At 51.8% G+C, this 27398-nt stretch overlaps 2 protein-coding genes across 4 annotated transcripts in view; one reads left to right on the top strand and one right to left on the bottom strand.

The window, feature by feature from the left end:
- The window catches only part of Vipr1 (vasoactive intestinal peptide receptor 1), a 30111-nt gene extending 18444 nt beyond the window's left edge, over window positions 1-11667 (bottom strand). For 2 of the 3 annotated variants that reach the window (XM_052724744.1, XM_052724754.1), the window contains exons 1-2: window positions 11451-11666; window positions 1707-1812 (exon numbers count right to left, since the gene is read on the bottom strand). In XM_052724744.1, coding sequence (XP_052580704.1) covers window positions 1707-1812; window positions 11451-11528 — 184 coding nt within the window. In that variant the 5' untranslated portion in view covers window positions 11529-11666. Of the gene's footprint in view, window positions 1-1706; window positions 1813-11450 lie in introns of all 3 variants that reach the window. The other variant, XM_052724763.1, reaches the window with a different exon arrangement.
- The window catches only part of Lyzl4 (lysozyme like 4), a 61757-nt gene continuing 45402 nt past the window's right edge, over window positions 11044-27398 (top strand). Inside the window, exons 1-2 of the mRNA XM_052724784.1 lie at window positions 11044-11257; window positions 27026-27127. The gene's annotated coding sequence lies outside the window, so the exon portion shown is untranslated. The remainder of the gene's footprint in view (window positions 11258-27025; window positions 27128-27398) is intronic.

Here is a 27398-nt window from a genome sequence, read left to right as displayed (position 1 = left end):
TGAGGAAGAGAGGCCTGTAGGTGTGTGGGCGAGGAAGCTCCTTGCAGGGGGCACCTCAGGGGTGGGTGGCTTGCTGGGGCAGCTGCGCTGGGAAGCATAGAGGAATGACAGTCATAAAATGTTTGGTTTGTAGAAATGACTGTGTCTGGGAGATTTCCCCATGTGCCCATGCAGGGCTAAGACCCCAATAGGAAAACCAAGAGGCTGAGATGATGGATAGAGAGGCAGGCAGGCACAAAGCCCCCAGGAAGTCAATTTTATATAATTTCCTATACATAATGACACACACTTACATGTACTTCCAGACACACTGACCCCAGACACACATGCAAACATACATGAATGGTCATGGGAAGGCCACCAAGTGAGCAGATGCAGAGAGACACAATGTACAAACTGACCCCACACGGATGCACTCACACACGGACACTCGGGAGCAGGCAAAGTGGTATACTGGAGGACCAAGCACAGCCTCAGATAGACGGGAGCCAGGGGTGCCCACTTGTGCCCATGTGAACATGTACAGAGCCTCAACAGCAGTCAGGCAGACCCGAAATCTGCACATCTATGCCTGCCTTCTTCGGGATCCCAGTCTCGTTGCTGCGTACAGGGTGTTGGCACTCCACAGGCACCCTGTGCCAGCAGTGACCTCACTGGGCTCATGAGGGTGGCCAGTCCCCTCTGGGGACAGGTCTGGAGAGGAGCTGCAGTGGAGCCCAGGGCCTGGAGTCAGGGCTTCTTGGGTTTGCCCCATGCTCTTGAGGCCTGCTGAGACCAGTCTGTAACTTGGCAGCATAGGGTGGGGCATATAGACAGTAGGCGGGTCTAAGTCTAGTCACCCACTGACCCAGGCCTCAGTCTCAGGGTCACAGGAGACAGGGGGCCATTCTGCCATAAAGTGTGGCTCAGGCCAGGCCCATCTGTGAGACTCCATACCCACACACACCCATGAGCACAGGAGGCCTTTGCACCAGGGTTAAGGAGGGACCCCAAAAGGTTACATAACAGCTTCAGAATGGTGTCGGTAGCCAGGAGTCAGCAAGCTGGACAGGTGCTCCCTGCTCCCATTATGTAACCATAAACACAGCCTGGAGAGGTGACCCAGGATGGAGGCCCAGCTGCCTTCCCGCCTCCCATTCTCTCAGGTCCTCTGCTTCCCTAGACCTTCCCGCCTTTCCAAATTTGCTCAACCCTGGGTGACCAAGTCAAGCAGACAGAGCTCTCCTTTGTCCTGACGGCCTCTGCAGGGTCTGGCCAGTTGGTCTCATCTACTCTCTGGGAAAGTCAGGAGTCAAGGACGTTATCTGGGAGTGCTCCCATGAGCAGTGGGATAGGGAGGGGACGGGGAGGCAATGGACCCACCTGGCTCATCATGGAAGGTCTCGACCATTGAGTACCCCAGGTCTCCCTCCTCAGGTGGTCCAGCAGCCATGGCTGGACCCTTGAAGGCAGAACTGTCTGTATTTCACATCCATGGTTTACCGTGTTGTTCCCAGATAAGAACTGGGAGCTCCCCAGATTTGGGTGGGGTCAGGAAAGCATGGAGGCCTTGTGGCCCTTCTGCTGTGTGACTTCTCAGACCCAGAGCTCTGTGGTGTGATCCCTACCCTCGATCCCCATCTGACTGATGGTTATGGAAGGCGCGTGCTTTGGATGGGCTGGTGACACAGGGGAACTTGGGACTCCTCTGTTTCCATCAGACTCACCCGTGGTTTCATTCTCCAGCTGGGCCTCCTCCAGGCATTGCTGGCGCTGTATTTCAATCATCTGCAGGTACTCACACTCCTGCTGTGGGCTGGCTGCCCGGATGCCCTGAGGACAAAGCAGACAGAGATGTCAGCCTCATCCACAGACTTGAGGAGCAGAGGGCTGAGCAGGGCCAGCAAAGGTTGAACTAGCTCTCAACCTGAGGATATGAGTTCCACACTGAATGTCCATTGTGACCAAGGTCTTCACCATAGCCTCAGACTGAACCCCCAACCCAATCTCAGTCTATAACCCATCTTAGTCCAAGACTGAACTCATCCTAGGCCCAGATGAGCCCTTACCCCAGCTCCACTTTGTACCCTACAACAGCCCCAGGCTGTACCCCTGCCTCAACTCTAGACAATCTTCTCACTGACACCCAGACTCTGCCTTGAGGATCCTCTCAGGCCTCTTGGCTCGCGAGCAATGCTGCTGCTGTAAGGATTCTGACTCTGGGGGAAGTACAACCCTAGGTGGAGGTCAAAGATCCTTTCCTCAGAATCTTGAGCTGATCACTAAGCTCTGCCACTCTGTCCCTGCCTCAGTCTCCCCTGCATGGGTGGTGCCATTCTAGTGATTCCCTGTTATAGGATGTTGGACACCAGCCTGGAGCTCCTGGGGCCAAACCTGGGCAGAACAAAGGAGTCTGGCTGCAGCATCTCCTTCATATATGTAGCCTCTGCTCATTCTTGCTCATGAAGATGGGACAGGATACTGACCCTTCTTACCCAGTCCTCACCATCTCCTTCACCACAGAAAAAGGTAGAACAGATTCCACAAGGACTAGGAAGGCTTAAGCAAGTAAGTGAGGCCACAAGAAGTCCCCAGACCCACCAGCCTCCTGAGTCTCTAGGAAGTCAGAGGGGATAAAGAAGCCCTTGCTTCTCTCCTGGCCTCCAGCATGCCTGGGCCCAGGAGCAGGGTTGGGTGGGCAGGCAGCATGGCAACACACAGCACTGTGGTAGACATGAGTCTGAGGGTAGCTGCCTGGGATCAAGGGGAAAGTGTCAGGTGTTGAGGGTTTGTGGGTGTGCACAAGCTGAAGGCCTCTGTGAGTGAGCAATAGCACTATGGCAGCTTCTGTCTGCCTCTGACTTTAGGAAGTGGCCGCTGTTCTGGGCAGTCCTGTTTCCACATCTCTTCCTGGGTTGGAGAGTATCACAGTCTCCACCAGGGCCCTAGGCAAAGCTCTGGGGGAAGACCTCACAGTTAGAGATCCCGAGTCTCCCTTTCATTACTCTAACCCTGGACTCAGTCTCTGCATGGAAAATGAACATCAGTCCCAACCCCCACCCCCAACTCGGCCTTGCTGACCGAAGCTTGTGGAAACAATGTAGACATGGGAGCTTCTCTTTATTTCCTCCCTCCAAGGGGACCTCCTGGCTTGCAGCATCAAAGTACATAGAACTCGACCAGTGGTCTAAGTGGGTCAACACCAGTGACTGCTCTGCACCCAGACCGCGGGGTGCTCTCCACTACCATCAAGAGAAGGGTCTAAAATGAACCAAGCTAGTGGGAACTCAAGAACTTTAGACCAACAGCTGTGGAGCCTACATGGGAATGGACTAGGCCTTCTGCATACAGGAGACAGTTGTGTAGCTTGGTCTGTTTGAGGGGCCTCTGGCAGTAGGATCAGGATCTATCCCTAGTTTATGAGCTGGCTTTTTGGAGTCCATTACCTATGGTGGGATACCTTGCATAGCCTTGATGCAAGGTGGAGGGTCTTGGACCTGCCTCAACTAATGTTCCAGGTTTTGCTGACTCCCCATGGGAGGCCTTAGCTTTTCGGAGGAGGGGATGGAGGATGGGTTGGAGAGGGAAGACTGGGGGGGGGGAGCGGGAGGAGGGATGAGGGGGGATCTGTGGTTGGTATGTAAAATGAATAAAAATTTTCTTAATAAAAAAAAAAAGAGGTCTAAGCTGAGGCTTGGCCATGACGTCCCTTCTACCCCAATGGGTCTTTCACTCCCGGGAAATTTCATTTCCCAGGTCACCAGTGGTCCAACTAGCACTGTGTCTGTCCTAGCCCAGGTCCATAGGAAGACCTCCTCCTTCATCTATTCCTGCCACCCAGACCTCACTTGTCTAGGACTGGAAGTCACGTACTGAACAAAGGTACCCAGCCAACTGGGGTCCAGACAAGGTGCTAAGTTCTTTTCAACTTGGCAAATGGAAATTAGCATGGGACTGTCATGGAACATCGCAGAATCATTTAAAGAAAAGGCAGTTTGAAGGAGTCCCAGCACCTGTGTGTCCTCTTAGGGACCATATGCTTCACCTCTTTCAGCTGGAATGCTTGTAGTGATATGGCTTAGGGGATCCATGACTGGCTCATCCTCAGGTGTAGAGAGTAGTGGGGTAGTCATGGGTCTCCTGGAGGTGACCTCTGAAAGAGGAAGTTGGGACTGGCCAGCCAACTGTTTTACCTTGCTCATCTGGGAGCACGCACCTCCTCACTAGGTACCCTCCCAGGCCCAGCCTATCAACAGCTAGATACCTTCAGATTTGGGGCTTCATCCCCAACTCTCAGGGTTCCCCTCACATTTTCACCTTCTGTCACACTGTGCTGTGATATGAAGACAGGGTGGCCATGTGGATACCTGCTGTTTCTGTGTATAAGCCCACCCACAAGCTTTCCTCTCCTCTGGTGCCAGGTTCTCATTAGAGACTCGCCTCTCCCCAATCACTGCTCCTGGTGAACCCTCTTGCAGGGGATTGGTGTGACCAAGACTTAAGGCAATTAGCATTCCCAGACTCAGAGCCTGGCACCTGGCCCAAGCCATGCTCCTCTGAGCCAGAAGGCTCTCACTCCTGGGACTTTGGATTAAACTAGGAGGCAAGTGGGTTTAATTCTCCCCACTGGATTGGGAAAACCTCAAAGGACCAGAGGCTGGGCTACTGTAGTAATCTTGTTGACAAACAGAACATGAAGATGAAGGCCACGGAGGGGGTGGCAGGATGGAGACAGAGAAAACCCAGAGCTGCTTGACAGTGAAGGCAGGCAATGTCTGAAACCAGATCTTCCCACAACACGAGCCAACAACCTTGTTTATAGTTTAAGCTAGTTTAATTTTTTTTTTTAATCTCAGGAACCCAAAGTGTCCATTTTTATGGTCTGAGGACAGAACAATGGCTGTTCCTAACTTTTGGAGTCTTCTTAAGCCAGAGTTATGGTCACACAGATTGCCAAGTGGTATTCCATATTTGTGTGTGTGTGTGTGTGTGTGTGTGTGTGTGTGTGTGTGTGTGTGTGTGCATGTGTGTAAATGTGCACATAGAGACCAGAGATAACCTAAGATGCTGTTTCTCAGGCACTCTCCACCTTATTTTTTGAAACAGGGGCTCTCATTGGCCTAGAATGTGCCAAACAGACTGGGCTGGCGGGCTTGCAAGGCCCAGGAATCCACCTGTCTCGGATTCCCCAGCACTGAGAATTCAGGTTCCTGCTAACCACCTGGTTTTGTGTTCCTTCATTCCTTCCTTCCCTCTATTTCTTCCTTTATTTTTAGCACAGGTTCCAGGATCTAACTCAGGTATTTGTGCTTGCAAGGCAAACAGGTTATGAACAACCATCTCCCCATTTTGAATCACTACGGGACACCTAATTCTTGGCCACTTCTGCCTGATACTCTTTAATAAAATTCTGGCTGACACCATGCAACTGTCCCTCCAGAAGTATGCTTCAGAGCATGGTTTTGAGTCAGAGAGAGGAGAGAGGCATGGATCCAGGAGTCCCCAGGGTAATTTGGAATCCTGGATAGCTGTGAACCATGAAGAGGTATGGTATCCAGTAGTTAAACTATCTTTGCCAAAATTTAGTTGATTAAAACACCCCTGTCCGGAAGAATGTAGAGGAAATAGTGACCCAGAGAGGGACTTGAGGTCACCCAGTAAGTCACATCCTCAGATAGGACCCAAGTCTTTGACCCTAATTTGTGTAGCATCAATCCTTTGCCAGAGATTTGCCTTTGGCCATCTGGTCAACCATGGCCCTTGGGAGGACAGAGCTAGGGCAGCTCCCTGTGGCCCTTATCGTGGAGGAATTCAGGCAGACCTTGGACTTCCTCTCCCATTTGTTTCCTTTTTCTAAACATCCTCATTATCCTTCTGGACTTCAGATATACAGTGGACATTGAAAAATTTCCTGGGCAAATACTGCCAAGTTTGCTGATCACTGGACAAGCTCCAGGGTGAGATCCTGGTGGACAGTGGGTATCAGGGTGGGGCACAGAGTTTATATAGAATGAGGAAAGAGTTAGACAATCTGGGGTGGACTCAGCATCTCAGGGTACACACAGACTGGGAGACATGAACTCCTCACCATGTTCAAGGTTGCAGGAAGTCTTGTGTTGCTACTGTGAGGAGTTCTAGGGACATCTTGTGAGGAGTCATAGAAAGGAGGCAGGGAGAGACTTGGGAAGGGCCTCGAATGCCAGTTTTGAAGTATGAGCTTTGACTCCTAGGTTACTGGGGACCCTCAAAGATGTGTTCCAAAAGGATGAGGGTAGGGGAAACACACTTTGCAAAGACCTGTCACATTATAGGTGGTTGGATACAGGGGAACAGGTGAGCTCTGCAGGGAGTATGAGGTGGACTGAGTCAGGAAAAGTGTGCTGTCTGCAGAACTGTAAGCACGAGGAATCACTATGAATGACTTGTGCTGTTGTGTCCTGTTACAGAATTTGGGACCATCAGGCAAGGAAGGAAATCGGCAGTAGTTGGTAGGACACTGGGTGGTCCTATTTGATATCTTCCTTATTGCATTGGCTCCATACAGAAAGCATCACACATACTGAGATTTGTTTAAGTGCCCCCATCCCTGAACCCGGATCACATGATGATAGGCATACGTGGAAACTGATGACCCGGGAAAGGAAAAGCTCTGTAGAGCACTAAAGATTTCACCTTATTGGTGAGGGCATGAGAACCCCCAACAGGAAGGTGTAGTAAGTTGACCTGTGTGGTTGCCACCACACCAACACACACATACACACACACACACACACACACACACACACACACACACACACACACACACACGCCGTCTCTTATTTGTTTGTTTTTGACAAGGGCTGGCTGTGCAGTCAGAGCTCAGCTCTACCTTGTGATTCTCTTGCCTCAGCCTCTTCAGTGCTAAGATTACAGATGTGACACCATGCCCAGCTCTAACACACACACACACACACACACACACACACACACACACACACACACACATACACACACACACACACACACAAACAGAGAGAGAGAGAGAGAGAGAGAGAGAGAGAGAGAGAGAGAGAGAGAGGGAACTTTCGAGAGCTCTCATAATTGCTGGAATCTCAGCAGAGACATCCATCCCCAAGCACTTGTTGGGAAGTTTCCTCTGGGGCAGGAAGCCTCTCACAGGGTACATATTCAATGTAACCCCCTGTTGTCCTGGACACCCCCGGGGAAGAGGACCAAGGATCTGTGGGTGCTGCTAGAACTAATAACACCAACCACCCAAGGAGCCTGAGGCTGTAAGTCTTCAATTTACAGATGCCAGCCTGTGGACTCTTCCCCTCCTCCAATGCCCTGTTATGCAGGAAGAACTTGTTTTGAAGGTGGCTAGGAGGAGGTGCTTCCTGAGAGATGTAGATCTTAGTACCTTGAACCACATAAGACAGAATGCGTAGAGGCTTCCCCAGGCAGGAAGCTTCCCTGCCAAGACACCTCACTCTCACCCCAAATGCCTGCCAGCTGGCTGTCTAACCCCATCAGTCATGCAGAAGAGCCACTGCCATAAGACAACCCTCTGAGAATGTCACTGTTCACCTTGTGGTGCTTAAGTGTGGTTGGAGAATATTTAAATATTGGATATGAGGGAGACTAACATGCATATCGTGTTAGGTGTGACCAGAATATCATAGTTATATAGGAAAATGGTCTTTGCTTTTAGAGATGCATTTGGATCCAGGGTTTCAATATTCCCCTAATTGACTTTAAATGTACTTTAGCCAAAATAAACAAGTGATGTAAAAATTAAACATTGAAGTTACCCAATGTCAAACCTAGGGAATCTGTATGTTCATTATACTATCCTTTTACAAAGATTTTTACATTTTTTATGTGTATGTGTGTCTGTATCTTAGCATATGTGTCTTCATCACATACTTGCAGGTGCCCAAGGAGGCCACAAGAGGGTATTGGATGCCATGGAACTGGAGTTACGTGTGGTTGTTGAGGGTACCAACATGGGTCCTCTGCAAAGCAGTATGCTGCTCTTAGCCACTGAGCCATTCCTCCAGTCCCTATTATGCTATTCTCGTTTACTTATTTATTGGAGACAAGTTCTCACGGAGGAGCCCAGGCTGGTCTTGAACTCAGCCCTCCTGCCTCAGCCTCTTGAGTGCTGGAATTACAGACATGAGCCACTACTCAAAGCTTTAACATAATATTCTTTCTATTTGTTTATGTTTGAGACATTTTACAGTAAAAGGAAAAAAACCTATTCATGTAATGGAGAGATTAAGCTCTTTTCTTCAGAAGCACTGCTGAGAAGCAGGAGAGAATTTCTATATTTTGTGGCTCTCCTGCGTACAATGCTGGGAATCCAAATGGGAGGGCAAAGTCTGAGAGGCTGAGAAAAGGCCAAGGCTCACTTTAGTCCCCAGCCTCCAACCCTCACCTGTGAACCAAGCAGCCACAGTGAAGGGGTTGGTAATGGCAGGAGGGTGGCCGGGTAGAGGCCCTGTGCCGGCGTAGTTACACACATCGGATTGCCGTCAAGGCTTCCCTCACTGTGAGATGTCCTGCCAACTACTGCCCAGCCTCCTCTAAGGAGGCTTTGTCACTTCCTGAAGAAACCTCATGAGGATACCTCACCCACTCCATGGATCTTGCTTGCCCTGGCTGGACAAAGGTCCAAGCTTGGGGACCAAGGAGCAGGGATGACCTGTCACATGGGCCACACAACATCTTCACTACCTTTTCTTCCTTCAGAGTTCACACAGGTCCTGTCTGGACACCTGTACCTGTCTCACTTGGACATGGGGTTCAGAGAATATCAGGCCCCAGCTAGAAAGTGGGGCTAGTAGCTCCAGCCCCGCCTAGCCTTCTCAGTTCTCCTTCACACTGGGCCAAGGGTTCCTTTGTCCCTTCAGAGATGAGGAAATCAGGTCCTTCTATGGAGATTAAAGATGTTTCCCAAGCCAACTAGACATGGCTGTGAGGGTAAGGCAGGGTCTAAGGCTCTTGTCCTAAGCTGTGACCCCCATGCAAGCTACAGAAGCCTCAGAAGAGGTTAGGTCTCCAGACTGTAGGGTGGGGAAGCATAAACCTCTAGAGAGTTCTGTCTTTCAGCGTGGCCCTGGGAGTCCTGAGCAAGCATAACTGAGGTTGTCTCTCTATTCCAGAAGGTAGCCTGGCCCAGTAGCCACCATATTTCCTAAAGTTCACAGTATGGTCTGCTGAGGCCAGAGACCTGGGCAGTAGTGGGAAGACCCTAGAAAGGCTGACTGTAGTGGCCAGGAAGGCCTCCTCTGGTGAGGCGTGACCTTCAGGAGCAGGTGGCTTCCACCTGTCTGGGGAACACTCAGAGGAGCTGGCCTTGCCTTTCATCCAAGCCATCTCAGTTCTAATGGGAACCGGGCACTGGGGTTCTCTCTGCCTCTGGGGCTAGGCTAGTAAAGGCTGTTTTCACAGTTTGCAGTTGAAGTTGGCCAATGGAGCCAAATTTAAAGGCATTGCCCTGCTTCTTCCAAGGAGGTCTCCCTGTTTGTCTGTCACAGCAACCCTGTCCCTCAGTCCTAAGAGGCTGTTCCCCACATCCATTCAAAGTCGCTGGTTGTGCCGTGCTCCTACAGTGGAGACTCTTGCAAAGTAAGGCCTCAGATTGTCTCCAGTCTGAGTGTTCCCACTAGCCTGGCACTGGGCATCTGTCTGCTGCCCAGGGGGCAGGAGCTATGGAAGGCCTTGGGACATACTTCACTTCCTCCTCTGGGACATTGGAGGTTTTCTTTCCTTTCTTTTTTTTTTTTGGCTTCCCCGTTCAAAGATTTCCCTTCCCAGGCCAAGGCAGGGCCCCATAAACAGAGTGATAAGGCTCTGTGCCTTCAATGTGAACTCTGCAGCTGCCATTTTATGGCTCTGATAACGTGTCCCCCCCACAAGTCCGGCTGGAGCAGGAACACTGGGTGTCCATTCCAGGAGAGAGCAAGTAAGGACAGCAAGGCAGGAACTGGGACCCTTCTCCATGCCAGGCTAAGTCCCTTCCCCTCGTTTTGTGGGCCAGGCCACAAGAGGACCGTGAGTCTAACTCCACAGGAGGAGCAGAACAGCTGAGGCAGGGAGGCTGGTAGAACTGAAGGATGGGCAGAGTGGGAGATCAGAAGCAATCAGGAGGAGCCAGAGTTGGGAAGATGGGAAGAAAGGTATTGGAGGGGCCAGGCTCAGGCTATGTCTAGATGGAGGGCACCTGGAGACCTCCAGTGGTCCAAAGAGTCCTGGCTTATCCAAAATAAATCAGAGTAGCTGGGACCCAGAGTTGGGAGCACTGGAGAGTTGCTGGTGTGTGGCCGGAAGAATGTGACACTGAGGGCCACTGTGAGTCACACTGTAAGTCCGACGGAGCCTGGAGTGTGAGGAGGTGGGACTGTGAAGTAGAGGGAGGGGCAACACCTGTCAATTCTCAGAGGGCTGCTCCTTCACCAGGGCATGAGCTTTTCCAGGTTAGGGCGTGCCAGACACCAGCCAGGTGGGAACAGATTCATGTTCTGATGGAGGCCATGGTAGGGGAGGTAACCATGGGACAGAACCCCCTAGGTGACGAAGATTCCCCACCCTCCTCCAGGCAGCCTGCTGTTTCCAGACCAGAATCCACTTGGGAAAAGACTATCTTGAAGCAACAGCCCCACAGGCGGGAAGCAAAGGGAGGAAGACAATAACCTCTATCCAAGTGCGTCTGACAAGGACAGGTGTGGCTCCTGTGGCCTCATTTTGCCCTTCTGTAAAATGGGCAGACTGAGTCTTGAGGTCTTCCTTACTCTCAGAGGAGGTGACCCAGCATCTGGCCCATGGTCCTGGTGAGCCATCCACAGCCACAGGATCACACCCACACACATCGGTGTGGTGAGGAAGCAGAAGTCGAAGGCAGAGCAAGGTCCCCTGCTTTTCCCAGCACACCTGTCCCTGCCACCAACTCTGACCTTTCTCTGCTCACCACCATCCTATAGTTAGAGGAGATAGAGCACAGGAAGGCGAGTCCTGTACCCATAAGCTCCCAAGGACCCCTTTCCAGGCCATAAGTATAAACGCTGCATCTGCTGCTGGCCGGTCTTCATCCCACAAGTTCACAAAATGCCTAGAGACGCTTTCAGAACCCCATAGTCTCCTTCCCACCTCACAGTCTACCAAACCTCCCATCTCACCTGATCCTGCTACCCACGGCTCTCCTCCCCCATGCACCCCCACAGGCACTCCTCGAAAAGCAAGTCTGGGGCTCCCTCTCGCCCTCAATCTCTCCACTGCTGCCTGGGATCGCCTCGAGGTGAGCGCTCTAGCTGCGTTAGGAGGGCACCGGTGCCATCGAGCTCCCACGCCTCTGGGCTAGATACGGCCCCCGGTGGAGAGAGACGATGAGAACCGCCCTCCCGCTGCCCCCCGATGGCCGGATGGCCCCAGATCCACCGCCCCCGCAGCTCCCTCTTCCCGGGGATCTGGGTGGAGGGGCGCATACTCACCGCTGGTCCGAGGGCACAGGCGAAGGCTCCTGCCAGCACGCAGAGCCAGCGGGCAGGCGGTGCGCTCGAAGGGCGCATGGTCCGCCCTGAGCCCGCCGCAGGCGGCCGGGGCAGCTGCGGGGTCTGGGGCGGGTGCAGCGCGGCAGAGTGGCGCGGGCCGGCGGCCCCGGCGCTAAGAGGAGCAGCTCAGGGCCCCGGGAAGGACGGCGGGGGCTCGTCTGACGGGCGGCGGGGATACCCAATGGCGCGGCGGGGGCGGGGCCTCGGCGCAGGTAGGGGGCGGAGCCTGGGCGCCCCGGGGCGTGAGCGCGGAGTCCCGCTAGTGGTGTGCGTCGTCGGGAGCTGCAGCTAGCGAGCCTCGTCCTAGCGGCTCCGTTGCGGGACTCCGCCCAGCGTTCCCCGCGCCTGCACCTTCTCTCCCAGCCCAGGCCGCGCCCTCGGTCCCCGGCAGCGTGCTCCTACGGTCGTCGGCTCCAGGGGGTGGGGGTGGAGGGGAGCGGTCGCCTCCCTGGTTCCCACGCCGGCGCGCGGCCCAGATTCCTGGACGAGAAAGACCGCAGCTTTCCAGGGCTTCAGGCTGGGTTCCAACGGGGTCCGGTGGATCACGCTGCTGCAGCGGTCTGTGACAAGGGACAAGCCGAGGGGAGCTCAGCCGGAGTCGGGGAGCCCTGACTCGGGGTTCCTCCAGGCCGCTCTAGGGCCAGGCAGGGCGTCGTGGCCCTTCACAGGATGCACTCAGACGGTGGACTCGTCTCGGCCCGCGCAGATCGCGAGGGACGCGAAGTCAACGTTCCAGCGCCCCGGCGTGGGGGACAGAAGCTTGTACCTGTTCGCGGGCCCAGACTGCCCACAGACCCTTCCTCCCGGAGTCTGAGGTCCCCAGGAACTAGGACCAGGGTGCCGATGTCCCGCGCCGAATCTCCAAGATCGCGCAGGCCGGCAGCGGGTGATGTGAAGCTGCGCTCCCTCCTACGCTTGTCTTTAGGACCCGGTTATTCGGTGCTAGCGTGGAGCGCGGGGTCACCGTCTCTGAGCTCCCTGCGCGCGGCTTATGAGGGAACCAGATGGCTGCCTGGTCTCCTTGCCGAGAGCTCGGGTGGTCACAGTGAGAAGGTGTTGTGGGGGGCTGATGGTGCGAGGGGATAGAAGGAGGGAGGAGGGGCGGAGTTGGGTGCACAGACGGAGAGAGCCGCGTGTCCCTGCGCGCGAAGTGGGGTGTGCACTCCGCTCGAAGGAGGTCCGTCTCCAGGCGCTTTCTGGCCAGCAGGGGCGCGGGAATGTCCGGAGGACGCTCTGGCCTTCCCAACCTGCAACGTGGGAAACTAGGGCTGTGGGCGTGGCCTTGAGGTCGGTTACAGAAAGGTCTGGAAGCGACCCCTGGCCTTCCTCCGTTTCTTCAGGCTGGGTGGAGCTTTCCACCCTCCCTCCTTCCCCTCCTCCTCTACATCAGTCCACCGCACCTCCCTTGCTCTCTCCCCCTACTTTATTAGTCTGTGATTCCGAGCCAGGCCTCTTTTACACACCAGGGCTTAGAGGTAAGAGGACACAGCAGGCGCTTTCTGCAGTTTCTGCTTCCTTATAGAGAACGGGCTAGCTGGACACAGGCCTTCCTCCAGATGCCGGGATGTCAAAAGGAGCGAGCTATTCAGTAGTTGCCTTCCAACGCTTCAGCATGGGCACTGTGAGCTCAGGAATCAGGGGTTTACCTCTCTTTGTGGCCCTCGGTACCCTCCTCTCAGGTACCTTAGGCCCCTCATGGGGCAGCAGGGTCTTACCAGCTCTTGAGGTGGTGTCCTCAAATCCTAGATATGAATGTTAAACCTGTGGGCTTTGGCTCTCACCCCTGCCCGCCCCCACATGTCACCGATGCAGTTGCAGAATGCTGACGTCCCATCAGAAAATGGGGCATGGTGGCAGATGCCTGTGATCCCAGCTCTCGGGAGGACTGCAGTGGATTTCAGGCCAGTCTGGGGTGCAGTACTTCACATTATGGGCCTGTTAGCATTTTCTTGCTCTCTGTGGACAGGATCTTGAGGAGGCTTTAGGGTGCATGGAGGGGAGTGGGGACTGGAGGGTGGGAGGGAGCCAGACCCCTGTGACCCTCACCAGGTAGTTGAGGCAAGTGGGTGAAAGGGAGAGGCACCAGTGATGATGGCTGCCCTGCCCACACTGACGCCTCTTAGGCTGGAGGTTGGAGGGCTGGTGCCAGGCTGCAGCTGACAGGGCAGGCGGGATCCTGTCTGGTGTCTTCCCAGCCCACCCCTGGAAGAGGAAGGTGGCTCGGGGATAGTTTTCCTTCCAGTTCTCTGCCGTGAAAGGCACTCTTGGTTCTTTCTGGATTGTCCCCTGGGGGATCCATCCTTCATTACCATTGAAGGACACAGACACATTCAGAAGTAAAAGGAGCAGGAAAGCAGCAAACAGGCCTTTAACACTCAACTTAGGCTACACCCACCACGTGCCAACGTCCCGTGTCCTGAGACATTGGAGCAGCAAAACAGCAAACAGGCCTTTAACACTCTACTTAGGCTACACCAACCACGTGCCAAACCCTGACTCTCAAACCCTGTGTCCTGAGACATTGGGAAGTCAAGCATGGGCTTACCCTTGGGGAGCCCTGTGGAATCTGAGGAGGGCACCTGCTGTTTACCTAGGCCATAGGAAAGGCTTCACGGGAAAGGGAAGTCAGAGGCAGAGGTGTAGGCACATGGGCTTCCTGAGGCTGAGGGAGCAGGCACTTGTGGTGGTGGGTGTAGTTACCTTCCTTCCCCACATGTCCTGAGAAGGAGTCCCTGCATGGATGTCTTTGCTTCACTAATCTACTTTGGAACAGTTGCACAAGAGCCTGGACCATGGTCTGTTCCCGCTCCTGAAGCTCTTCTTGCTAGGCAGATCTGTTTTGGAGCCCTGAGACCTGTTCCCAGAGTTTGGCTCAGCCCCTCACCTCCCTTCTAGTTGCCAGAATCACAGGGGTGCAGCAGATTCAGGGGGTGGGGGAGAAGGGAGACAGTCACTTGCCATTCCCCGTGACAACAAGCTCGGCAGAGGGAATCTACAGTTACTCATCTGAGCCTGTCTGGCTTCCAGCCCGATGCATCCCTGTGGCGTGTGCCGCCCTCGCCTCCTCCGGGCCTGCAGCCACCTCTCGGGATGCTTTAGTCTCAGAGCCTTGTGTTGTGGCTGATGAATCGATGGTAAGGAGGTTCTGGTGAATGGTAAGGGCAGCGGTGAAACATGGAGGAGTGTCCCTGACCTGCATGGTGGGAACTAAGTCAAGGCCTGGGCAGCCACTGCGCCAGGCTCACCAGCAGATCCACCCACATTGCCATCTGGATGAAGACAACCTTCCCTTCCCCGAGCTTCCGGGCAGCTGTCCCCACCTCTCCAGTGCACCCCTTCTTTGGGGGCTAGACCTTTCTGAGTGCCAGAGCATTTCAACTCCATTTGTATCTTGGAGGAGGGTGGGGAGAGTTGAGCAGATGTTTGAAGGGTATTCCTTGTGTGTCTTCTGTAACAGCATGGATATCCATTCATTCATTCATTCATTCACTCATCTCTCATGTATCATGTCTGGCTCTGTGATGAGGCAAGGCTTGTCGCTGATGGAAACATGTGTTGTGTCTTCTGAGGACCCTAGCGTTGCTTGAGCAGAGGATAGGGGGTCTTGAAGAGGCCTTGCAACCCCACCTGGGAGCAAAGCTCATGGAACTTGGGGTGGGGGAAGCCTTGTAATGACTGGTGAGTGGGGCAGTGAAGCCCGGGGCCCAGTTCTGAGAGAGTCACCCTTGATCCTGAAGGCTGGGCTCTGGGGAGGGCTGGCACCATCATGTGTATCACCTCAGGTGGTCCAGGGAGCAATACTGAGAAGGATATTGGAGAAGTTTATTGAATGCAGGGTTCCTTGTGGATGGTAAAGGGGAGGAAAGCAGGGTGAGATCTTCAGGCTGTGCTACAGAGATGAAACTTGAAGACTTCCTCTCCATTCCCCCCGCCCCCACACACAGGGTCTCATGTAGCCCAGGCTGGCCTTGAACTTGCTACGTAGCTGAGGATGCCTTTGGACTTCTGATCCTTTTCATCCATGTCCTGAGTGCTGTTTGGTCTTATGGGCAGGCCTGGATTATGAGTGCTGGTCTTAAGGGCAGGCCTGGATTATGAGTGCTGGTCTTATGGGCAGGCCTGGATTATGAGTGCTGGTCTTATGGGCAGGCCTGGATTATGAGTGCTGGTCTTATGGGCAGGCCTGGATTATGAGTGCTGGTCTTATGGGCAGGCCTGGATTATGAGTGCTGGTCTTATGGGCAGGCCTGGATTATGAGTGCTGGTCTTATGGGCAGGCCTGGATTATGAGTGCTGGTCTTATGGGCAGGCCTGGATTATGAGTGCTGGTCTTATGGGCAGGCCTGGATTATGAGTGCTGGTCTTATGGGCAGGCCTGGATTATGAGTGCTGGTCTTATGGGCAGGCCTGGATTATGAGTGCTGGTCTTATGGGCAGGCCTGGATTATGAGTGCTGGTCTTAAGGGCAGGCCTGGATTATGAGTGGTAGGAACTGAACCCAGAGCATCGAGCATGCTGAGTAAGCACACTACTCACTAAGCCCTACAGGTTCTTCCTTGAGGAAGGCCCAAGTGATGTGCCTGTATGTCCACAGAGAGAAAACTGAGTCATGGAAAGTGTAGGCAGGAAGTAGGAGAGCTTCAGTTCTGCTCCAAAGGACTGAGGAAGAGGCCCTGGGCCTCTGTGAACAGAGGGGCGACTTGAGAACTCCTTTCTCCAAACTCAGGGGTTAGCAGTCCCTCCTCCACACTCCTTCACCATGAACCTCAGCAGGGGTCTGCAGAGGGGCTGCTGACTTCTGAGTCTCGAATGTGCACACACAGACAAGTGTCGACCTGCAGTGCCCATTAGGGTGACTATCACTGTGAGGAAACACCATGATCTGGGGTTGGGGCAGGTGCACAGGACAACAGGCAGTACCAGGTTGTCTCTCAGCTCATTTCCCACTCCAGGAGAGCTCAGAGTCTCTCTCTCTCTCTCTCTCTCTCTCTCTCACACACACACACACACACACACACACACACACACACACACACACACACCCTTTCCCAGCCCTGTGCTCCTGTGAACTGTTGTACAGGTGACCTTGGGCAGAGATTCTGAAAGGGGGTGGGACAAAACACACATGGAGTTTCAGCAACGTAATTAACGTTGCCAGAGATTACTGAGTGTTAAACATGTAGCTGTCCACTGGGGAAATTAAAACTCCCATGTAATTCCTAAACAATCAGGAGGAGGGGGAAGAGGAGAGAGAGGATGAGGAGGAAGAAGAGGATGGGAGGGTAGGAGGAAGGGGGAGAAGAGGAGGGAAAGGAGGTAGAACAAAGCAGGTGAGGAGGGAAGAAGCGGAGTGACCCAGCAGCCCAAGGGAAGACGGTTTTTGGAGGGTTAAACCAACACTACAGCACCTGTAGGAGCGTCATATCAGAGATTAGGGATAGTTTTGAGTTTTAATCAGCATAAACAATGTGAATGAATGAGAATTTAAGATGGAAAGCAATTTTAAAAAGCACAAAGAAGACTCTATTAGATGGGTCTCTGAGAGAACACAACCAATAAAATGTGAATATATTTTATAAGAGGTGATTTATTAGAATGGCTTATACTGTAGGGTCTGGGCAACCTAACAATGGCGGTCGGCAAGCTTCAGAGGTTAAGAACTGTAGCTTCTCATTCCAGAGGCTGAATGTCTCAGCAGTCCCAGTCCAGTGATGAAAGTCCAAAAGCTCCCTGGAGAGTCACTACTGTTGAGAACAGGTTGGAAGGCCAAAGAAGCTGGAATCTGATGTCAGTGGAGGAGGGAGACAGCCACAGCAGACACACTTGCTCAGGGACACTGCCTGCTCCTCAGAACTCTGAGCTGCCTGTTCCAAGATGCCTGTTTGGAGATAGGTTCCCTCTCTCCTGATGGCAGTCGTTCCTGGAAATGCCCTCATAAACATATCCAGAGGTGTGTCTCCTAGGTGACTGACAATCAAAATTAACCAACAAAAGAAAAATTCATATTGTTAGAACATTCAGTCTATCAAGTAGGTATATTGACCCTAAACATCTAATAAATAACATCAAAATATATAAAATGGCTGTACAAACTGTCAATCTATAATTATGGTGGAAAGACCTGGAAATCTTCACTCAACAGACTATTCAGCAAAGCAGAATAAGTGAACCAAAGTCACATCCATAGGTCAAGTTATATCTATCTAAAATACATTGTTGGGCAACTAAGGCAGGAGGCAGAAATAATATGCATCAGTTACTAAAGAAGAATTTAACCTCAACATAATACTAACTAACTCTTACAGACACATAAATATGTAGCAAGGTATAAAAAGTGTCCTGGTGTTGTGGAATATTTTTTTTTTTTTTTGGTTTTTCGAGACAGGGTTTCTCTGTGTAGCTTTGCGCCTCTCCTGGAACTCACTTGGTAGCCCAGGCTGGCCTCGAACTATGCAAAGATATGTTGCATTTGTTTAACTATGTGAAGATGTATTGCTGTTTACCTTGCCTGCCTAAAGCACTTGATTGGTCTAATAAACAGCTGAGTGACCAATAGTGAGGGAGGAGGTATAGGTGGGACTTCTGGGCAGGGAGAATATGCAGGAGAAAGAATTTAGGCTTGGGGGAAGAAAAAAAGAGACACCAAGGAGACGCCAGGGGCCAGCCAGTCAGACACAAAGAAAGCAGGAAAGTAGGACATATAGAATGAAAGAAAGGTAAAAAGTTCCTGAGGCAAAATGTAGTTGAAGAGAAACAGGTTAAATTAAGTTATTTGAGCTAGTGGGACAAGCCAAAGCTAAGGCCAAGCATTCATAATAAGTCTCCGTATCTTTATTTGGGAGCTGGTTGGTGGCCCAAAGAAAATTCCAACTACATCCCAGAACAGTAAACACCCAAGTCATGTGAAGAATGGATGCATTAGGTTTCAATTGCTGGGTAAGACATGACAGGAATGCAGCAGCTTGCAACGATACCCACTGATTCTCCTAAATTGTCTGTAGTCAGAGGTCCACGTGCTGGGTCATCTGCTGAAACCAGCCAAGGTGTCAGCCAGAGTTGTTCGACAGAACTGGGGTCTTCTCCCAAGTTCATCCAAGCTGTTGGCAGAACTCCATTATCTGTTACTATATGACTCTCTTTTAAAAATATCTATTTTATTATTAATTATGTGTAGTTTTGTATGTGTGTGTGGGTATGTGCACATGAGTACAGGTGCCCATGGAGGTCAGAAGGGCCAGATTCCCCTGAATCTGGAGTTACAGGCAGTTGTAAGTTGCCTGAGGTGGGTGCTGGGGACTAACCTCTATCTTTCATAGGAGCAGTATGTGCTCTTAACCACTGACCCATCCCCTCCAGCCCTTGACTCCCTTTATTTGATGGCCACTGGTTGGGTTCATTATGAGGTCCTAGGGACTGACCTCAGGTCCTAGCCCCATGACCTGCTCCGTAGATGTTTACTTCACTGTTGGGTTGCTCTTTGAGTCAAGGTCTCTATAGCTCAGGCTGGCCTTAAACTCCTAATCATTCTGTCTGAACTTAGTGCTGGATTGCAGATGTAGTCCATAATGTTTGCTTTTTTTTTTAAAACCAGGCTAGCAAGAGAACTACTACAGCTTTAAACCTCTCTGCCTCTTACCCTAGGACCTCTGTAAACAGGCTCACCTGGGGCTGGAGATGTAGCTTAATTGGGAAAGTGCCTGACTAGCATGCATGATGCCCACCACGTAAGCCTGGTGTGGCAGGGCAGGCCTGCAATCCCCGCACGTGGCAGGTGGAAGCAAGAGAATCAGGACTTCAAGGTAAACAGGGAATTCATGGCTGGCCTGGGTTTCATGAGACCCCCATTTCTGCCCTCCCTCCCCCCAAAAATCAACAAAACCAAGAAAATATCACCTGATGAGGTCAGGACACCCATGCCCAAAGGGAGAAGATCACACAGGGCAGGGTGTGGTGGGCAGGAATCTTGGTGTCACCTGAGAACTCTGCCAGCCACAGCAAGAATTGTTGAGTTCACAACTAAAAACACTGGAAACAGATAAGAAATGACAAATTAAACACAAAGAAAGAGGGCAGGAATTAGTAAAGATCAAACAGAAAGCGATGAAAAACAGGGAAAATATCAAATGAATGCACTTTCCTCTTGAACAGAGACGGTTATTGAGTCTGACGACAGTAAGAGCACAGGGCACAGTTCCAGGAGGAGAGGGTGTGTTAACAGAATGCTGCTGTCATTCAAATGTCTAGGTGAAATGGACAGGTTTTTAAAGACAGGGTTTCTCTGTGTAGCTCTGGCTGTCCCAGAACTCACAAAGATCCGCCTGCCTCTGCTTCCCGAGTACTGGAATTAAAGGCATGTGCCACCACCGGCTGCACACATAATTCTTATCAAACCGAATTCCAGAGCAGCAAAGAGCCTGCAGCATTTCCTGACATATTCTGCAAGGTGCTATAATGTTTATATCAAAGCAGGAAGCCAGGGATGGAGCAGGCCTCCCTCCAGTCCCAGTACTTGGGAAGCAGTGGCAGGAAGGTGGCCAGTTTAAAGCCAGTCTAGGCTGTATAGCAGGACTGTCTCAAACAGAAAGAAAAGTGTAGTCCCATCCACACAAGCCTTACAGCCCGAGTTCAATTCCCGAAAAACCTGCAGTGGAGGAGAGAACTGACTCCCGAAAGTTGTTTTCTATGTGCCTTGGCATGCACTGGCCTGTGCCCCTCCCTCAACACACACACATACACAGGCACACAGGTACACACACACAAACACACACACACCAATAAAGTTGAGGAAGACACCAACCTTGATTTCTAGCCTCTGTGCTCACGCTCATACATGTGTATGTGCACACATGAAGACACAAACATGTGTCACCAGCTGTGGAACAAGGGTTTACAAAACCAGCCCTAGAAGGTTTCAGATTCATGCTGACTAAGTAAATGGCCACTTGTGTGCTTCCAGTACTGAGGTGGGCTCTGAGATGGGCCAGACCTGTGGTTTGAAGACTGGCAGACAGCAAAACCCTTGGATATGATGGGAGAGCCCAGCTCCTGTCCCTTTGTCCTCAACCCCAGCCGCGGGAGCTTCCTAATGGCCTCTAGGGTCCTGTGGCCCTACTGTGGCCACAGTGAACTTTTCTGTCTTCCTGTCTCATGATCTGACTTCCCTCTGATCTCAATGCTCTGCCCTGGGCCTATGGAGCCACCCTTGCTGGAGACAAGGCTACTGGATCCAAGGGGTGGGCTGCTCAGTCCTCAGGATGACAATGGTCTACAGTCTACGTCTGTGGAACCTTGGGCCTGGCATAGCCAAAGCCCTCAGTCTCCCTCCCGTCTTTCCTTCATGTGGGGGGAGTGTTGCTCCACAGAGTGAATTTGAGAACAGGGCTTGTCATCATTTTCTAGAGGTCAAATTAATTTTGACTTCATCTTCTCATTACATTACAAAACCCCCCAACTTCAGCCTTCTTGGTCCTTAGGTGGTTTGTACTGGGGAAGGCAAACCCTTCCATGGCTGGTGCCAAGACCTGTGTTAGCCCAGCAGCAAGGTCCTAGCAGGGGCAGAGGCTGGCACTCTGGGCCTGAGAACCGTGGGGAGGTTGAGAGCTAGTGTCCTGTGTACCCTGCTGCTGACTTCCTGAGGCAGAGGCAGGAAGCAGGTCCAGCACTGCTCAAGGGAGGCACTCTGGGGATCACAGAGAAGTCCCCCACCACTCTTGGGTTCCTAGGCTTGGCACTCTAAAACAAATGCCTGGGCAGGAAATGTCCTGAGCCACTTCCGCCTTTTTTCCAGCCAGTCTTCCGCTGTGGTAGCAGATTGTCTGTCCAAGACAGGAACCATCACCTGCCGTTGCCAAGCTGGGCCCTGTGAGCCACCATCCCCGATTCCCCCTAGGCTGTTCTGAAGGGGTACTACCCTCAACAAGGGGAGAGCAGATTCAGGGGGCCTGGAGTGGTGGGGCTCAGAGGACTCACACCGGAGCTTCCTGGCAACCTCGCTGTTGGATGGGGCTACCTGTCCAGGGCTAGGAGCCAGGCCTGGAGATGGTGGGAGGCAGGGAAAGAGAGATGAGGAAGTGGTGACAGGGAGGAAGAGGGTGCACACAGGATGGAAACTTGGGAGGGAAAAGAAGGAACAGGCATCAGGGAGGGAGGAGGAAGCTGGGTGCTGAGGCAAGGGAGCAAGGGGATGATTCTCTGTCCCCTCCTTTCCACTCTGTCCTGCCCAGGTTGCCTTTATCTCCCTGATCTGCATCTCTACTTTCCATGAACCTTTGGCTTCTCCCTGGTGCCCCAGTTTGCAATCGCAATACTGGGTTGAGTATTCATATTGGTGTGTGTGTGTGTGTGTGTGTGTGTGTGTGTGTGTGTGTGTGTGTACACATTTAGCATTCATTGTCCCTGCCTGGCATGACAGCATGCACAGAGCAAAGTGCATGCGCATGTATGTGTATGTGTGTGTGTCTGTGTGTGTGTGTGTGTGTATGTGTGTGTGTATGTGTGTGTGTGTGTGTGTTCAGAACCAAGGTTGCAGTAGTCACTTCATGCAACATGAGACTTCAAGCAACTTGAGTGAGCCAGAAACACCTCATATTCATGACACATTTGATTTTGAAGTAATGTTTGGTCACTGTAATGTTGGACACATAACTTTCAATCCACTGCAGTCCACTCTGTGACCTATGTTGGGCCAAGGCTCACCATTTAAGGAGCTCTGCTCTGAAGAATGAGAGCTGGTGAGCAGTTGGCACCAAGCTGCGCCAAATGCTGTGATTCCTTCATAACTCTCGATATATAGTCAGTATTTAATTTTTAATTCTCCTTCCCTGCTTTACAATGCTTTTTAAAAGATGGCTTGTTTGTTTAAATAAGCCTCACACATTAGACAGAGCCCTACCTCTTTCTGATGATGCCTCTTACAAATTCTCTTCATCTCATGCACCAACCGCCGGTGGTCAGAAGTTGGCTGACTTCCTCTCTCTGCTGTTATTTAACATCTTTCATTTTTGTTGCTATAGTTTTCAAGACAGGATTTCTCTGTGTAGCCCTGGTTGTCCTGGAACTCACTCTGTAGACCAGGCTGGCCTTGAACTCACAGAGATCTGCCTGCCTCTGCCTTGGTGTGCAGCTGTAACATCTTTCTTTCAGACTAATTCTCTTAAAACACCAGTGATGCCTTGACTCTCAGAGGATTGCAGACCCTGAGTGTTCGGGTCCTGGCTTCTCCTTTTCTCCTGTCTGTCTTCTGTCCCCCTCCAGCCACTCAGGCCTCCTGCTGTTCTGAGAACCTTTTCCTGGAATCCCCCCTAGTTTGAAAGTCCCAGGGATTCCCCTGTTCCTCTCTCTCCCCTCCATGTTTGAAGCCACAAACTGCTCCTTCTCCCGCCCCAGTTCCTAAGCCCCCTCCTATTCAGATACCCCACCCCCTGCTCGTACCAGCTTCAAAGATGTCATCTAATTATTTGTGATCCCTAACCAGAACATCTGTCATTTTATCCCATTCCCGGAACATAAGCTTCAAGAGGGCAGGAATTCAAGGCTGTAACCTGAGTTCCTGGATTGCTGGATTAACCTGGGCTAGTCATGTCTATGGAATAAACTCTGAATCTTCGTAGGAACCTTTGTCTGCAGGTCTCTAAAGTTGCCCCAGTTCAGGGGACCCCTCCTGCCCAGCCCTGCCTTCTGGTCTTCAGTGTTCTTTCTTACCTGGGTCCTGAGATCGGGGAATGGGGAGGGAGATCATACTCTCACCCTAACTTAGCTCTCACAGGTCCTTCTGGGAGGATACCTCCTGCTTCAGGGGAGAATGCCCTGTGAGGTTCTGAGCAGGGATCCCTGTCAGCCACACCTCTAGGAAGACTGAGGGGCTCCCACTGGGGATGACAGGCCCAGAGTGGCTGTCAGTAGGGTGAAGAAGCATGGAAAAGGTTGGCTTGGGGTTTTTTCTCAGCTTTTCTCTCTCTGACTGGCCGTGACCAAGCCTCTCTCATGATTGCAGGCTAATCCCCAGGTCCAATCCCAGGCCTCCACCCAGCTACCCAGGACTCTGAGTTCACTTCTGACCCCAGCCTGACCCTTGACCTGATTACAGGCTCCAATTCAGATGGACCCCTGATCCTGACAGTGATCCTTTCAGTCCACATCGACCCGTGATCCCAGACCCACACCTGACTATGATCCCTCTCCCCACCCTGACCTCTGACTCCCGTACTCTGACTGCAGCCCAGCCCACAGGCCTGATATGGGACCTGAGAGGTTCAGCTTGTTCCTGGCAGGCGGTAGCTGAGTCTGAACCCACCTTGCCTAGAGGAAGCTAATGCCTCCAGACAGAAAGTCCCCAGGGCACCTAGGGGCAGTTCTTACTGCCTTTTCTCTAGCTGTCCGTCCTGCCTCTGTGGCTCCAACCAAGCGGGCACTGCCTACCTGGTAATGGCTCTGTGGGCCAGATGCCAGGGGAGGGAGAAACTAGCCGGACCAGCCCGCACCTCTGTTTGCACAGGTCTTGGTAAAAATAGCCTCATCTACGCACACCTCTGTCATTTCCTCCCTGACCTGGATGGTGCCCCAGGCCCAAGACACTTGCCAGCTGTTCCTTCCCTGAGGCTTGTTTTAGCCTGGAACAGGACAGGGCTCAGAGGGGCAGGGCAGTGGCCTCTCCCAGGGTTGATCAGAACCACTCTACCAAGACCTTGGTCTCAGGTGTCTAGTTCTCAGAAAATTAATTCCTGTTGTTTCGGCCACTCTCTTTGTGGCCCTTCTTCATACTAACCCTAGAAACTCATGGTGATGACTGGTTCAGGTGACATCCAAGGGGTAGTATGCCCAGGAGCACCCTGAGACAGGAACACCCTGAGACAGGAGCATCCTGAGACAGGAGCACCCTGGGTCCTCAGCACCCCAGCAGGAGTCTCCCGGCTGGCTCAGTAATAAAGAAACAAGGTTCTTCCTTTACATAAGGTGCTTGTTGGTGTCTACCACATGCAGACATGTGACTGAAACCGCATTCCAACAAGTGCACTATCTAAAACTACCCTGTGTGTCCTCCAGGGACATGAGTCCCCCAGGCAAACAGACAGTGGCCACACTGTGGGTATTAGGCTGACTTCTCACAATGGACATGTCGACACTAACATCCCCTTGCTAGGTTTAAGTTTTTTCATTTTCTTCTGTGTGTGTGTTCATATCTTTACATGTGTGGTTGCACATGGGGGTGGGGGCATGTGGAGGCCCTAGGTGGGTGTTGTAAAGGTTCTTTTACCGTATTCTTTGAGGCAGGTTTCTCAAACAAACCTGGTCCCTGATACAGCTCACTGCCTTGCTCAGAAGACATGCTCTCTGCCTTCCAAGGCTAGGATTACAGGCAGGCTGCTATGCCCACTAGGGATTTACATGACTTCTGGGGATCCGAACTCAGGTTTTTTGTTTGTTTGTTTGTTTACAAATCAGGCACTTGAACTGCTGAGCCACCTCCCCAGACTGACCCCTGTGCTCCTTAACTGACTTAGGGTGACAGGTGGGCTGTTTTTGTTATTGTTCCTCGACGTGTAGAAGCCGCACCTTGATCTGCTCTTTCATGGTTACATGGGTTTCCCCTCTGCAGCTCACAGCTGTGGCCAACCTCTTCCTATGAGTGTGTGTGTGTGTGTGTGTGTGTGTGTGTGTGTGTGTGTGTGCGCACGCACATGGAGGCCAGCGTTCAATCTCAGTGTCGTTCCTCAGGAGCTTCCCACCTCTCTTTTTGTCTGACAGGCTCCGTCACTACTGATTTAGCCAGGCTGGCTGTGTAGAAAGCCCCGAGGAGCGGCCTGTGTCCATCTTTCCGTCACTAGGGTCCCCAGTGCTTAGCACCACACTTGGCTTTTTTCTCTGGGTTCTGGGGATCAAACTGAGCTCTTTATTCTTGTGCAATGAGCACTTTCCTGATGGAGGCATCTCCCTCGCCCCGCAGCACTCTTTTCAGGGTTATAGTGGATGGGGCCCACCCTATAATCTCATTTGAGTCTGATCACCTCACTGAAGACTGTTTCCAGTGCCACCACATCCTGAGGTCCTGGAGGCTCAAGCAAGACTTCAACATATGAATTTTTGGAGAGTACGTTGTCTGACTTAGCGATTGACCCTAAGATTGAATCACTGTAGTAAATCACGGTTGTCTGCCTCTGTGGACCTAGGTGTCGTGGCCAGCAGGTGTCAGCAGGGGACCTCCCTTGCCCCATCTGCAGGTGGATATGGCAGGGTGGTGGTCCTCTGCAGGCCTGGCTGGGTGGAGGGTCCATTTCTAAGGTGGCTCACTCACGTGGCTGTCGAGAAGGTCTCAGTTCCCACACCACAGTGTGGGAGGAGGCACCACAGGGTGTGAATGCCAGGAGACTCTTGTCCCCATGGCCCAAGCCGGCCACCGCTACTTCTGCTTTCCAGTCAGGAGGAAGAGGTCAAGGAAAAGAAGAGGACATACCTTTTCCTAGGAACAAGATGGCTTAAAAGTTCACAGTGACCTCTTTTCACGTCTCACTTGCTGTGAGCACTCACAATGGCTGTGTGTGGCTGAAACACAGCTAGGAAACGCAGCCTTCGTAAGGGACTTCAGATCTCTTGCCTGAGGAAGTCATAGGCCCTGCCGGCAAAGCTGCTGCTGTTTCACTAAATAGAAGCAATTGCCCATCAAATAGCCTTCCAATCACCTACCTATGCTCACGCCTATGCTCACGCCCGTGGGTTGGTGTTCTGATCACCTATGCTCACACCCCTGGGTTGTGAGCTTTGGCCAGAGAAACTTGGTTCCAATGGGCAGCAGTTCCTGGAGGGACACATAACTGGTCAAACTGCTGAGAATTAGTGACTAGTGACTGCTAGGCCATAAACAGGATAGACATGTTTATCACCCCTTCGAGGCTCAGGAAACACTGGAGACAGGTGGAGAGAGTGTAAGAGCTGGAGGGAGGGTGGGGTTTGTGGAACACTGTCTTCTGCCTTGGCATAGATGTTGTACTCTTCTTTTTTTTGAGACGGGGTTTCTCTGTGTAACAGTCCTGTCTGTCCTGGAACTCACACTTTAGACCAGGCTGGCTGTAGACTCACAGAGATCCACCTGCCTCTGCCTCCTGAGTGTTGGAATTGAAGGTATGTGCCACCACTGCCTGGCACTGTTGTACTTTTGAAGTACAACTACTGAAAGGAGAAAAGAACTTGAATTTAAAAATACAGAGTAAAAAAGAAAAACTCAACCAACTAACTTCAGATGCGCAAGTCTCAGAACAGAATATAAACAGCATGAATAGCCAAGACCTGTGTCCTCCATCGACAACAAGGCCCTAGCACAGAGGTTTGAATAGGAATGGCCACCATGGACTCAGGTGTTTGAATGCTTGGCCCATAGGAAGTGGCACTATTAGGAGGTGTGGCCTTGTTGGAGTAGGTGTGGCCTTGCTGGAGGAAGTGTGTCACTGTGGGGGGTGGGCTTTGAAGTCTCATATGCTCAAACTATGCCCGTGTAGGACACAGTTTATTTCCTGTTGCCTTAGGATCAAGATGTAGAACTCTCAGCAACCTCTCCAGCACCAGGTGCCTGCCTGCATGCTGACTTGCTTTCTGCCATGATGATAATGGACTACACCTCTGAAACTGTAAGCCAGCCTCTATTAAATATTTTCCTTTATATAAAAGTTTCCATGGTCATGGTGTTTCTTCACAGCAATAGAAACCCTAACTAAGACACCTAATAACCACACCTAGTGAAAATGACCTGGGAAACTGTCAGACAAAGAATTCAAAGACTGATTATAAGTATGGTCAGGGAACTCAAAGAAGACATAAATATACTTTAAGAAAATGAAAAAGAAAAGAGTAATGAAATAAGGCTATCAATCCAAGATATGAAAATAGAATTCAACAAAG

Source organism: Peromyscus californicus, unplaced genomic scaffold, assembly GCF_007827085.1.
Source record: "Peromyscus californicus insignis strain IS unplaced genomic scaffold, ASM782708v3 Scaffold_11__1_contigs__length_118956290, whole genome shotgun sequence".
Classification (NCBI taxonomy): domain Eukaryota; kingdom Metazoa; phylum Chordata; class Mammalia; order Rodentia; family Cricetidae; genus Peromyscus; species Peromyscus californicus.
The sequence above is the reverse complement of the archived record's forward strand: the minus strand, read 5'-3'. Positions and strand labels throughout refer to the sequence as shown.